This window comes from Siphateles boraxobius, unplaced genomic scaffold (assembly GCF_051911475.1).
Source record: "Siphateles boraxobius isolate OS27281-9 unplaced genomic scaffold, OSU_SipBor_1 77, whole genome shotgun sequence".
NCBI lineage: Eukaryota > Metazoa > Chordata > Actinopteri > Cypriniformes > Leuciscidae > Siphateles > Siphateles boraxobius.
The window spans coordinates 9,581,300-9,594,059 of NW_027509205.1; the positions used below are offsets into that span (position 1 = coordinate 9,581,300).

The 12,760-nt window shown below is 36.8% G+C and overlaps 2 protein-coding genes across 2 annotated transcripts in view; one reads left to right on the forward strand and one right to left on the reverse strand.

Moving 5' to 3' along the window:
• Positions 1 to 12,760, reverse strand: part of lrp1ab (low density lipoprotein receptor-related protein 1Ab) — a 123,406-nt gene that overhangs the window by 29,680 nt on the left and 80,966 nt on the right. The window contains exons 29-42 of the mRNA XM_077218756.1: positions 12,184 to 12,411; positions 11,247 to 11,421; positions 10,147 to 10,241; positions 9,898 to 10,047; positions 9,629 to 9,769; positions 8,606 to 8,731; positions 8,379 to 8,510; positions 8,150 to 8,284; positions 7,939 to 8,068; positions 7,698 to 7,824; positions 7,355 to 7,506; positions 7,078 to 7,202; positions 6,054 to 6,428; positions 456 to 645 (exon numbers count right to left, since the gene is read on the reverse strand). Coding sequence (XP_077074871.1) covers positions 456 to 645; positions 6,054 to 6,428; positions 7,078 to 7,202; positions 7,355 to 7,506; positions 7,698 to 7,824; positions 7,939 to 8,068; positions 8,150 to 8,284; positions 8,379 to 8,510; positions 8,606 to 8,731; positions 9,629 to 9,769; positions 9,898 to 10,047; positions 10,147 to 10,241; positions 11,247 to 11,421; positions 12,184 to 12,411 — 2,281 coding nt within the window. The remainder of the gene's footprint in view (positions 1 to 455; positions 646 to 6,053; positions 6,429 to 7,077; positions 7,203 to 7,354; positions 7,507 to 7,697; positions 7,825 to 7,938; positions 8,069 to 8,149; positions 8,285 to 8,378; positions 8,511 to 8,605; positions 8,732 to 9,628; positions 9,770 to 9,897; positions 10,048 to 10,146; positions 10,242 to 11,246; positions 11,422 to 12,183; positions 12,412 to 12,760) is intronic.
• LOC143725941 (somatostatin receptor type 4) lies at positions 2,600 to 3,677 on the forward strand. Its single transcript, XM_077218819.1, has one exon. The coding sequence runs from the start codon at positions 2,600 to 2,602 to the stop codon at positions 3,596 to 3,598; it is 999 nt and encodes a 332-aa protein (XP_077074934.1). The 3' UTR covers positions 3,599 to 3,677.

Consider the following 12,760-nt stretch of genomic DNA (forward strand, 5'->3'; position numbering starts at 1 on the left):
TTATTAATTTAAGAGTATATAACATGCAAAATATGGACGCAGGTGTGTATCTGCAATTATATTAAATGGATGAAGAGTTGATCTCAAAAACGTGTTGCACTTCACAGCACTTTTTTGTCTTTTTGAGGCCTCTGTTGAAGTAATAAATAAACAGTTGCAGAACTTGTGCCTTATTCGTTGCGTGCGGATTCTTTTTTTCTACTTTTTTTTGGACTTACACACCCAATAAGTTTTGTGACGTTGGACTATGCGTCTGCATTTGGCGCTACACCATTTCTTTCACCATTATTGATTACGTGAACTTCACTTTGGCAGTCAATACAAATATGAATGTTTTTGGTATTTGGTAGGGTAATAGTTCATACTGCGTATACTTCAAACTCTTGCTATTCATCGCCAAGTAGAATAACTATAAAACATTGCATCATGGAAAATTTTATATACAAGGTTCGTACTCTTGACATTCATCCAGAACAAACGCTCTGGGGTGGTCGTCTCCAGACATAGTGACTACAGTATCTCTATCGAAAGCTCCAGTGCGACTCTGGTCCACAGTGTGCCGTGTGATGGTGGAGGTGGTGTAGCTGGTCCAGTAAAGTGTGTCCCAACCCCGGTGATAAGCCAAACCTTCAACTGACCCTACACCTGTTGAAAGAAAAAAAAGAAAATTGACTTGGATTTATATAGAGAATCCTGCTCTGACTGCTTGTTACTAATCCAAGAACAACTCAATCTGTTTCTTTTAATTATAATTCAGTGCACAGTTGTAGACACACTGTATTTAGTTTGAACAAACTGTTCATTGCAGCTCTACTATAGCTAAAAATAACACATAAAAAAGAGGCATTTTAACTTTTTGTAAAGGATGGTAACACCTTCAAACACGTTTAGTATCATATATCCTTCAAAGAGTAACTGAATATGATTAACACATTGCAAGTCCAAAACATCTCTTTTAAAACTACTTATCCGGTCCCAGTGAACGGTTTAATCCCATGATATGTGTGCATGTTGGTTTCTGCGGGCTGTGAGACAGCCTTTGTTGCTGGTGCTTGTGTGTGTTTAGTGGCTTAGTGTCATCCGGTCATTTCATGGATGGGTGCCTGTGCATACAGGACCCCTCCCTTGGTGAATCTCTTTAACCACGGTGACTAGTTCTTCCACAAAAACGAGTCTTGGACACAACGCTGGGGTGAGAAGCAATGTGGTGCAATGTGCTTCAGTCAACGTCGTCCAAAGAGTCTCAATGAGTCAAAGTCACAGTGAATAATAGTCGCCCTCTACAGAATTAATGAGCTCACAAGGGGTTCACAGCATCTTTCTGCATCACACCAATGACTGCTTTATGACAGCAATTACTCCCCCCATAAAACAGGAAGGACACTCAACCAAGCTGTTTACTTTTGCTAAAAAAAACAATAACGATACTGTAAAACATATCAGACTTTAGACCAAAGGAAGAATAACAAGATACTTACACAATAGCCACCGCCCACTTAAGTTAACAGGTGAGACGTCATCATCACAGAAATTATGATGTAATAACAAAAGGTCAGTTAATCTGACAATCGATATCTTAGATGATGGATACCTGAACAACTACCCATCCTACTTTGAACTTGAAGGTCAGGAGGATATTACATTAGGACAAACTGAAGAGTTGTCATCTTGTGTTACAGGCAGACGAAGGTCAAAGTCCTGGAACAGCCAAGCTCAAGGAATTGGAATGAATCTGAAGTGTCATTTAATTGATCATAAGAAGGAAGTCGCAATGGGTACTTAGATTCAAGTTGAATCGACTGTTCGTAATTTGGCAGCCTTTGACAGATGCAGGGAATCAGGTTTTGTAAGGTTGCCTGGTTTCACTCAATCAATACAAGCAAACAGCAATAATGGATGGCTGTAAGGTAAGCACCTTCCATAATCCCAAATAAAATAAGTTTAATATTTAATAATGTGAGATGAAGTCCTTTCATATTACAAATTATGAAATAAAGATGTTTATGGAAATCCTGCAAGCCTTTGGCCACATTCCAAACAGTGTTGGTATTGTAAATTAAAACAAACTATTGTAGTTAAATTGTATTGTAGTCAATGTTCCATTTTCAATTCAAGAAACTAGCCTTGTAGTCATTAAATATTTGCTTTGTTATTGCTAAATCTCTCTTGAATTAAATCGACATCATTAAACATAAAATGATGGATCCTTAATGATGAGTGACAGGGCATTGAGCCAGATGCACTTTCAGATGTAGACATTGTGTCATTAAAACCTTATAATAATAAAAAAATTTAAATGTAAAATTCCTATGTACAAGAAAAAAGCATTAACATGAATTCTCAACTTCCCAGGAAGATATAGAACTAAATGCTAATGCTAAACATTAACAACCACCCCGGTGGAGACTTCCTTTATCTCTTGGAGTAAACACTCCAATGATGCTTTGCCATGAGAGGAAGTTATTAAGCCTTGAAGGAGCTAATTATTAGCCCGAAGCAGACGGCAATCTTCATCTTCAGTTTGAACGTATGCCATTCTGCACTTCATTGTGATCAATTCATGTTAAAGTGTATATCAAGAGGATTAGCAGGCAACAGTATGAATATTAGCCATGATTTTGGGATTCTGAAGTGGGAATTGACACAGTTTTTGGCACCAATTCTGGACACAATAGTCATGGTGATCGGGCTGGTAGGACACTCACTGGTCATCTACGTCCTGACCGGACGGAGGAGGAAGAATGGGCTCCAAACTCTTCAAGGGACAGATACGTTACTTTTAGCCTTGAGCGCCTCGGATCTGCTGCAGCTCATTTGCCTGCCCTTCCACACCGCGGCTATAGCACTGGGCTACTGGCCCTTTAGCAGCATCCTGTGCAAAGTCATCAGTTTCTTGGGAGTGGCCTGTAACTCGGCGAGTGTATTCACTCTAGCTGCATTAGCGGTAACGCGCTACCTGATTGTGGTGTACCCTACCTGGACGTATCGTTTCAGACTGCGCCGCTGGCTGTGGGTTTCTGTGATTCTTCTGTGGGTTCTGGCTGTGGCTCTTGCAGCACCTCAGTTTGCTTTTCGGCAGTTGAGAACGACGCCTATTGTCTGCTTTGCCTTTCTGTCAGACCTCAGCCAGTTGGTCTACAGTACTCTTCTGTTCCTGATTGGCTTCGCTTTGCCTCTGATCATCATTATTATCATGTACTCCAAACTCTATGGCTTCTTACAAAGGAAAAGACTGCTAGGTTGTGCACTGCAAATGGAGCGCTATCAGAACCGGGTGACAAAGACGTCGGTCCTGTTGGTTTTAGTCTTCACCATCTGCTGGTTGCCATCCTACGTCCTCATGTTCACGCTCATCGGTACCAGTAGCAGCAATACACAACTACATCATCACGACTTCACCATTATTGCCCGGCTGCTAGCGAGCTCTTCGGTTGTAGCCAATCCCCTCCTATATGCTTTCATGTCAAACAAATTTCAGCGAGAGCTGCTGTCACTGGGACGGGTGTGTTGCAAAGGCTGCGGGTGCATTGTGTGTCCAGGAAGTGCCACAGTGCAGCCCTTTAACCCTGTAGAGTTGGACCCCCCTCCACAACCCTGAGGATAAAGAACTGGACTATGCAGAAACATTAAATGCGTTTATGCTATAAAAGCAATATAAGTAATGGGACTAATGATGTACTGAGATAAAGATACTAAATATCAGGTATATGTTTGAACTACATTGATTTGTTATGCCAGAAATAGCCTTCTACCTGAATTACCTGGGAACACATCAATGATGATATTATCTAATAATGGGTCATTATGTGAAACTGTACAACCATCATTCTTTGTTAAGCAACATACTTTAGCTGACCTGTAACATCCAAGCCAGATGTTCAATAGATTTATTGCTGAATGCATGCATGTTTACTTTCTTGACTGATTCATAAAATAGTATTATGGAATAAACAGTTTACAACAACAGCAATGTAAACTTTGTATAGAGGTTCATTACTTTTTCAATGTTTGCACTGCACCAAAATTAAAGGGATAGTTCACTTCAAAATGAAAATTCTGTCATAATTTACTCGGCCTCAAGTTGTTTTAAACTGTATGAATTGTTTGAAACAACAGTTGATGGGCCATTGACTTTCATAGAATTTTTTTCCTACTATGGAAGTCAATGGTGTCCATCAACTGTCTGGTTAGCTACATTCTTCAAAATATCTTCTTTTGAGCTCAGCAGAAGAAAGAAATTCATACAGGTTTGAAACAACTTAAATTATTACAGAATGTTGAAGTGAACTATTCCTTTAATTTGTGTTCTTACTACTTCACATTTTCAACAACCTGTCTAACAGGCTAAAATGAAATAGATTGAAAAAAAGACATTCAAAGATAGTTTTTAAGAATCAATAAAATACATTTATGTACATTTACTACACTGGACTACTTGATTATTGCTTCTGATTGGTCATTCTCAATTATTTCCATGTGTCTATTTATATTTATATATTCTCATTAAAAAAATATTTATTTTTGGTTTCTGCTCACCAAGGCTGCATTTATTTGATCAAAAATACAATAAAACAAAAATATTATGAAATATTATTACAATTTAATATACCTGTTTTCTATTTTAAAATATTTAAAAATGTAATCTATTCCTGTGGTCAAAGCTGAATTTTCAGCATCATTACTTCAGTATTCAGTGGCACATGATCCTTCAGAAATAATTATAATACGCTAATCAGCTGCTCAAGAAACATTTATTATTATTATTTTGCTGCTTAATACTTTTGTGGAAACAGTGATTCATTTTTTTCAGGATTCTTTGATGAATATAAAGTCCAAAAGAACAGCATTTACTTGAAATATAACTGTCTTAACTGTCATTTAAAGCATGGCTTTCGACCCTTGCGGTCAACTATGTCGGCTTTGCTGCTTCTCACGGAGCAAATACGTGCGTTTAAACTCTAACCGTATATGTTTAAACTCTAACCAGAAATTTAAATCAAAAGTTATATGTTTATAGCAAAATTAGACCATATTTGTTGTTTTCTGTTTCAAAAACCTATCTTCATGCCATCATTCTGTCCACTTTGTCATATTGTTTACCTGTTTGGTCACTAACAACAAAGGAGATTATTGAACCAGTAATAAGACTTTATAATAGAGCTCATAAGATCAATGTCAGGCTCCCAGGCCGGACTCACCACTGTACAGCACTATCTTTGTTTAATGCCTTGACATTTCACAACTATAAAATAAGCCATGGGATAAACCTGTTTAATCAAATCTCAAATGGACACACTGTAACTGCTCTAACCGAATTGGTTCCGAAACTTAGCTCAAGGCCTGAGCGCACTACGAGATCATTTATAAATGGACTTTTGCCTTTACCGGCTTTTAGAAACTGTTATGGACAGAGATCTTTTTTTTTATGTGCTCACAAAAATCTGGAATGAGATCCCACAGCACATCAGAACTATCACATCAAGAAGACTGTTAAAAATAACTTTTGCTCGCCATTTAGTGGACAGATATATCTGTGACCATTGAGATGGCTTTATAGCCCCTCCTGTTGCCCAATATCTTGGTTTGTGTGTCTGTTGTTGTCTCTAGCTGTCTAGTGTGTGAAGCTTTGTTGTGTATGTGGTTTTATGTTCTGCAGAGCAGGAACCTGCTGAAAATCAGTTTATACTGAGCCAGGCCCGATTGTCCTTAATCTTTTCCTGTTTCAAAAATATAAATAAATAAATAATGAATTCTCGCTGAATAAAAGTATTAATTTCTTTAAAAAATGTTTTTTTAAAAAGATTTAATGACCAGAGACATTTGACACAGTTGTGTGTGTGAAGCTGATGCAAAACTGAAGAGAAAACCGATTAAAGCAACAGATTTTCATTGAGTAGGTCTGTATTTACAAAAATAATTGGCATTTATTTTTCTTCAAGTGCTTGGTTTCATTATCATTTTTTACACCGTTACAGTATATTCTTGTTACCCTCATCCAGATGGTTTGCACAATACAGATACAATGAAAATGAATGAAAAGATTGGACACTTACTCTCCACTATGGTCTTGCGGTCAGAGCCATCATCGCTGATCTGCTGAATGTTACCGAAGTGGATGTCGCTAAAGAAGATCCGATTGGCTCCCTTCCCTCCACCGCCTCTGTAGTCAAAGGTAAGAGCTATGACATTCTTCATGTGCTCTGGGTCTTCGAAGGGTTTAATGGGAGCATTGAGGTTTGTTTCATCCGACAAGTGGATGCTCTTCAGTATTGTGCGCTCCGAGTAGAGGAGGTATCCATCATAGTCCCTGCAGCTGTGGCCGTCCTCTGCCAGCATGCCGTGTGCGCAGGCACAGGTACGATTGCCGTTACCACGGAACAAACACAGTTGTTCACAACCACCATTATTCACCTTACAGACGTTGGTACCTGCAAAGGTTATTATGTTAATTTATGTATTAAATTAACAGTTGCTGTTGTTATAAGCTACAGAGAGATGTTAGTATAAGCTTTCAGAGAAAATCTACTTTTTTATATAGTGGGGTCTATGAATTGGCTGAGAGCTTTTTTGAAGGGGTCCTTATTATAGCTGCACAATTTAAAGAAATAAAATCAATATCACAATATGGCTTAGTGCATAGTTTCTCAAATCCGGTTCAAGAGGGCCACTGCCCAGCTGACTTTACCTCCAACCCTAATTGTGTTGTAAACCCAAGTGTGAACAACCAAACTTCAAAGAAAAAAAGTTCCCCAAATTGTTCAACCCTAAAAGAATGGTTTGCAATAAATAAATAAAAAATTCCAGCTTTTAAATTATTTTTATGTTGCACTCTCCAACAAAATCATTCCACTCACTCTAGAATGTTCAATTCTTTCCAAATATAGTTATAGAAGTCATCTGATGAACATTCCTGTATTTTTTCATACTGCAATATATCGCAGAAAAAGTAAATATTATCAGTATACTGTAAATATACAATGTCAGGTTTTCAAATATCGTGCAGCCCTGGTTCTTATGGTTGAAAACCCCTGCTTTATTTTATATTTATATATATACCTAGTTTAGGAAAATACCCACCTTGCTGCCTAGCACGATTGAAGACTTTAATGTCTTTGAGCTGAACACCAATGCCTGTTCTCAGATAGACCATATCTGTTGCGTTGTCTTTGTTTCCTCTCTTGATGGAACCATTGGCATGTGTCCTTTTGGAAACAGAAGAAGATAAAGCTCATTATCTGTAAAATAAACTGCAAGAGTAAGGCATAATCATCTCTGAGAACAAATGAATATGAATGAAAGGGGTCAACTAAAAAAGGTAATAACAAACAATAGTAAAGGAATACTGCGTTTGCACCTGTCACTCCAGTAGATGTAGTCCTCAAAGACAGAAACAGCAAACATGTCCATGTTGTTACTAGACAGCACCAGCTCACGGTTTTCTCCAGTCTCCAGATTTATGCGCTCAATTTTGTCTGTGCGGGCATCACACCAATACAGAAGGCCCTCCTACACATTATACAACATAAGTGATACAGCACTCACCTTAGTGTTTTGGTTTTTCTTTTTTATATAATATTAATAACAGTAATTACTAAATATGTCTTTTAAAAGTACATTCTGATTAGTAATTACATTTGGTACTAGAACCAACAACAAACTTGTTCTGGAAAAGATGCACAGTTTGTTTATGTACAAACCTGGTAATCAATGGAGATGCCATTGGGCCAGCTGATGCTGACATTGACCAGAACTAATCTCTCAGAACCGTCCAGACGAGACCTTTCGATACGTGGATACTGACCCCACTCTGTCCAGAACAGATACCTGTACACACAAATACCTGAGTCCAAGACCATTTCTTCCTTCAACACAAAGGAGAAAGTGCAAATACACCATTTTCTCATCATCTTTCCTAAACAAACAGACACATTTCCTCACCCTTTCTCTGGATGTACAGTAATGGCACGTGGTTTGTCCAGACCGTGAGAGATGACCACATAGCGGAAGGAGCCGTTGAGCCTGGCCACCTCGATTACATCAAAGCCTTGGTCCGTCCAATAGATGTTGCCTATTTAAACAAAACAACATTAAGTGTTAGTCACACTAAAAATATAATGCGTTTTAATTGTGTGTTTGCACTTTTACACACCTGCGATCCAGTCAACGGTGATACCTTCCACACGTCCGATGCCATTGGTCACTATGTCCTCCCTCCAGGTCTGGTCTCTCTTGGCTCGACTAATAGTGCTCAGGCCCATGTCAACCCAGTATATGGTGTCATTGTCTAAAGGGCACAAGAAGCACAAAACACCAATTTAGTTGCATTCAAGGCAAATTTCAGACTGAATCCATTTACACAAAAAAATCTGCATACTCACCAGCATGGAAGTCAATGCCCACAGCAAGAGAGGTGCCCGACACCGGTACCAGGGCATCAGATTTATCTGATGGGTCCAGAGGAATGCCACGGATGCCCTCATGCACGGAGTAGAGCAAAAACGAACCCATCCCTTTATACAAAAGTACAATACACACAATGTTAAAATGTGCTCATATGAAAACAAATGGGTTTGGGTACATTAGTGATGCCTGTATGAGATCTTGCCTTCACAGGACTGTTGGCCACTCTTCAGACTATATCCAGCAGTACACATGCATGCTCTTGTAGTTGGTGAAGTTGGCAAGCAAAGCTGAGAACAGTCACCATTGTTCTTACTGCAGAGGTTGGTACCTATAGTAGATATCAATCACATCCAAACTGTATCAGTCTGTGATTAAAAGTATCTCAGTATCTATATTATTTATAGTTTGTAATAATTTTAACCATTAATTAAAATGTATTACTCTATTATAATTTTCTATTATATTAATATTTTGTCTCTCTTGTCATCTGCCATTTCAGGAATTCCCCTTTAATTAGCCTATGTGAACTATTTTAACATTTAATTGGACATTTTTTAAACTGAATATTTAGTCAATTAAATAATAATTTAATTGGTATTATTATTATTATTATTATTAATAATATTTTTTATTTTTTAATTGTTATTTATTTTTATTAATCAATCAATTAATTAATCAATTAATTGTTTAATAAAAATTAGAACACCACATTTTCCTTTTAAAATGTATTAATTTTATAAAGAAGAATGTCTCATTTTCACCTACATATGCATTTATGGGGACAAATCACATGCATTTTAGGGTCAAATAATGAATATAAATTACATTATGTATTGATATAATTTTAAGCATTCATTAAAATGTAATAACATCTATGATAATACTAATATTTAATCTGTCTTACCATCTGACAATCCAGGAATTCCTCTTTGATTATGTGTGCTATTTTAACATTTAATATTCTTCAAATCAAATATTAGATAAATTAAGTAGCAAAAAATAAATAAATAAATAATAATAATCACCAAAATGATCACAATTATGATGAATCATTAAATATTTAAATATTGTTTTAATTAATTAATTAATCAATCTATTTATTCTTTTTAAAAATGATAACATTTACAAATACCAATTTCTCATTTTCACTTCCATATTCATTTATGAGGACAAAGTCACATGCATTTTAGGTTTACATAATCAATATAAATATGAAAACACACACCTTGATGCACAGACTCATTGTAAATCTTCATATACATCATGGGTGAGGTGTTATTTCGGAGAACCTTCCAGTTGCCTCCATCGCTCTTGTCACATGTACCGATCTGATCTGTGCCCTTATCGGCCCACCACAACTTATTTCCTACACATAAAGAGGTCATTCTATTATTCCAAATTTAAGGTTTAATTATGCAGAGTGTGGAGCTCTATATATACGCTCCTGAATATCATGAATCCGTGTGGAGAAACAGGATGATGGTGCTCTCTCACCCATGATGGCGAGGGCTGTAGCTTTGGTAAGTTTTCCTTTCACGCCCTCAATGATCTCCAGTCCGGAGCCATCCAGCTTACAGCGGTTAATGGTGCTGTTCCCCGAGCTGATCCAGTACAACTGCTGCATGTCAAAGTCAATGGACAGACCTGTCACAGGAAGAAGTCAACGTGTAAAACATCATCTACAACTGGCCCTCTTTTGGCTTTAGGCAAACAGAAGGTAAAGAATCAAGACAGGTCACTCACCCACTGGGCCTTTCTGATTGGAGAACAGCAATGTGTGGTTGGTGCCGTCCATGTTGGCCATGCTGATGTTGTCCCCATCGAGCCAGTAGAGCTTTCTGTAATGAAACAATATGCAAAGCATAAGACGAATGGTAGCTGATTCCAGACATAAAGTAGATATCAATCAAGTAGATATCTGCAAATGATTTGCAACAGTGTTATTTTAGTACTATTTTGATAGTGTAGTTGGAATTAGTTTTTTGTTTATATTTTCAGCTTTCGTTTTAATTTTATTTTTTAATAATTTTGTTATGCGTTTTTGTCATTCGTATTAGTTTTTTGTTAAATATATTTTTATACAGCTTTAATATATTTTATCACAGTTTTCGTGTTTTTCTATTCATTTCAGCTAGTTGCCAAAGCATGTAAGTTTTACATTAATATTTATATTTTATTTCAGCTTTATTTCAATTACCAAAAACATTTTCAATAGCTTTGGTTTTAGATAAAAAATAACAATACTTATTTCCAAAAAGCACCATGTTGTTTGTTGAAAACACCAAAAAATGTTTGTTGAGGTTCTGTTATTTGAGATTTTGGACGTAAAAAGGCATTGAGACACTTTACTTTGGATTGGTTTAAAAATAAAAGCCAGGGAAGTGTCTTCAACAGAATGCTCCAAAACGCTGTGATGTACTGCCAGTGACAGAAGAAATAAACAGTAATTTATCAAAAAAATATTGAAGAGCGAAAAACATACCAACCAAATGAAAAAAAAAAAACAGTTGAGTGACTTGTATTGTCTGCATGGATAAGCTCATTATTTTTATTGGAAACTGGCACTGCAACAAGCACATCTGGTTCACATTAGCCACACAGCAACAGATTGAGAAGTGCAACATGAGGGCAGCCGTATTGTCCGACCTAAAGCTCTCATTAATGACCAACGTCTACATTTCTCATCTACAGCCTTTAAAATCTCTGCCAGAAGCATACTGGCACCGCATCTGCTTCTCTCCAAATGTGGCCTACTTAACAACCTGAAAGAGACTACAATGACAGTAAAACTCAAATGCTAAGCCTACACTAGAAATTGTGCATGTGTGCGTTTTTCTACTTACCCCATGATAGGATGTAGCACCAAAGAGTGAGGCTTGTCCAGCCCATGGATTACAGCATTCTTGAAGGACCCGTCCAGCCGTGCAACATTGATCTGCTTCTTATTCGTATCATAGCTAGTCCAGAAGAGGTTTCTGGACACCCAGTCTACAGCTAGACCCTGAGCATTAGGGAGATCTAGAGGAAAAAGAGAACATGATTTTGCGAAAGCGAATTTGCAAAGCGAAATAAAATGGACCGAAAATTGCCTGTTGAATATTATAGGTTGTATTTTTAAACAGTTTGAATATTTTGGAAGTGAAATATGAAAGGTGAATATGGATTATTGAATTTTTAATAATGAAAATATGTTTAAAATGTTTTGAATTGAAATATTCAAAGCTTAAATATTCAACCATGCTGAATTTCAGCCCATAAAAATGCAAGCCCTAAAAATACAATGCATTAAAATGCAAGTATGGATAATGCAATGCATTTTTTTTTCAAGTAGTGCAATTCAACAGGCTTTTTTGTTTCAAAAACATTTGGGATATATTTTACTTCCATATATATATATACAGTAGTTCACAAAAAATGTCAGTAGGTTATAATCGCTGTTTATTATGTTTCAATTATGTTATAAAAGATCAAATAGATATCCTACTCAAAATGAAGACGAAAAGTATTTGGACAATTTAGAACATAACAGTTGTTATAGTATCTTTGAGGGAAACGGTCTTCTGAGAAAATGAATAAAAATGACCAGGAGATCAGATGTTTAAATGTGATTGGTAAAGTTTGTCGGAAAAGGATCTCTTTTATTGCATTATTTGTTTGAAGATGTCAATCAGTTCGATTTTTTGCTTTCTAATGCAATAAAATTTGTCCATTTGTTCAATACTATTTAGGGCCAATGTATACTTCGATTAATAGATCTTAAAGCTGAAACTATTATCTCACCAGCTGACACAACAGTCTCAACACCAGTCCCATTAATGAAGGCTCTTTTGATCATTTGAGTGCGGACATCAGACCAGTAGATGCGGAGCTCCAGAGCATCATAATCCACCACTGTAACATTGTCGATGTCGGGCACAGTGAAAGAGATGATGTAGTTGTAATAGGGATTATCAATGTCCACCCCTCTGATTTCAATCTGACGAGCGTACAACAGGAACTGACGGTTCTCTGAAAAGTAAAATCAGAAGTGTCAATGTCACTAGAAATATAATATTATTTTTGTTTTCCCCCATCTTTGGGTAGCTTTACATTATATGATCACGCTCTTATTCATGCAAATACTCTTGAAACTTGCCGGCCTCGAAAAGTCATTAAAGACATTGTTAAAATAGTCCAAGTGATTACAGTGGCTCAATCTTAAGTTTATCAAGCGACGAGAATACTTTTTGTGCGCAAAAACAAACATAAATAACAACTTTATTTCAACTATTAATTTCCTTCTCTGTTGGCCTCTAATCAGTTAAACTAGTGTAATTGTGTAGAGTTACGTCACACGTAGGCTTACTATTGGCCGACG

What these genes read in the sequence shown, in the direction of transcription:
- LOC143725941 (XM_077218819.1), top strand. Translation starts at nt 2,600, where the DNA reads ATGAATATTAGCCATGATTTTGGGATTCTGAAGTGGGAATTGACACAG.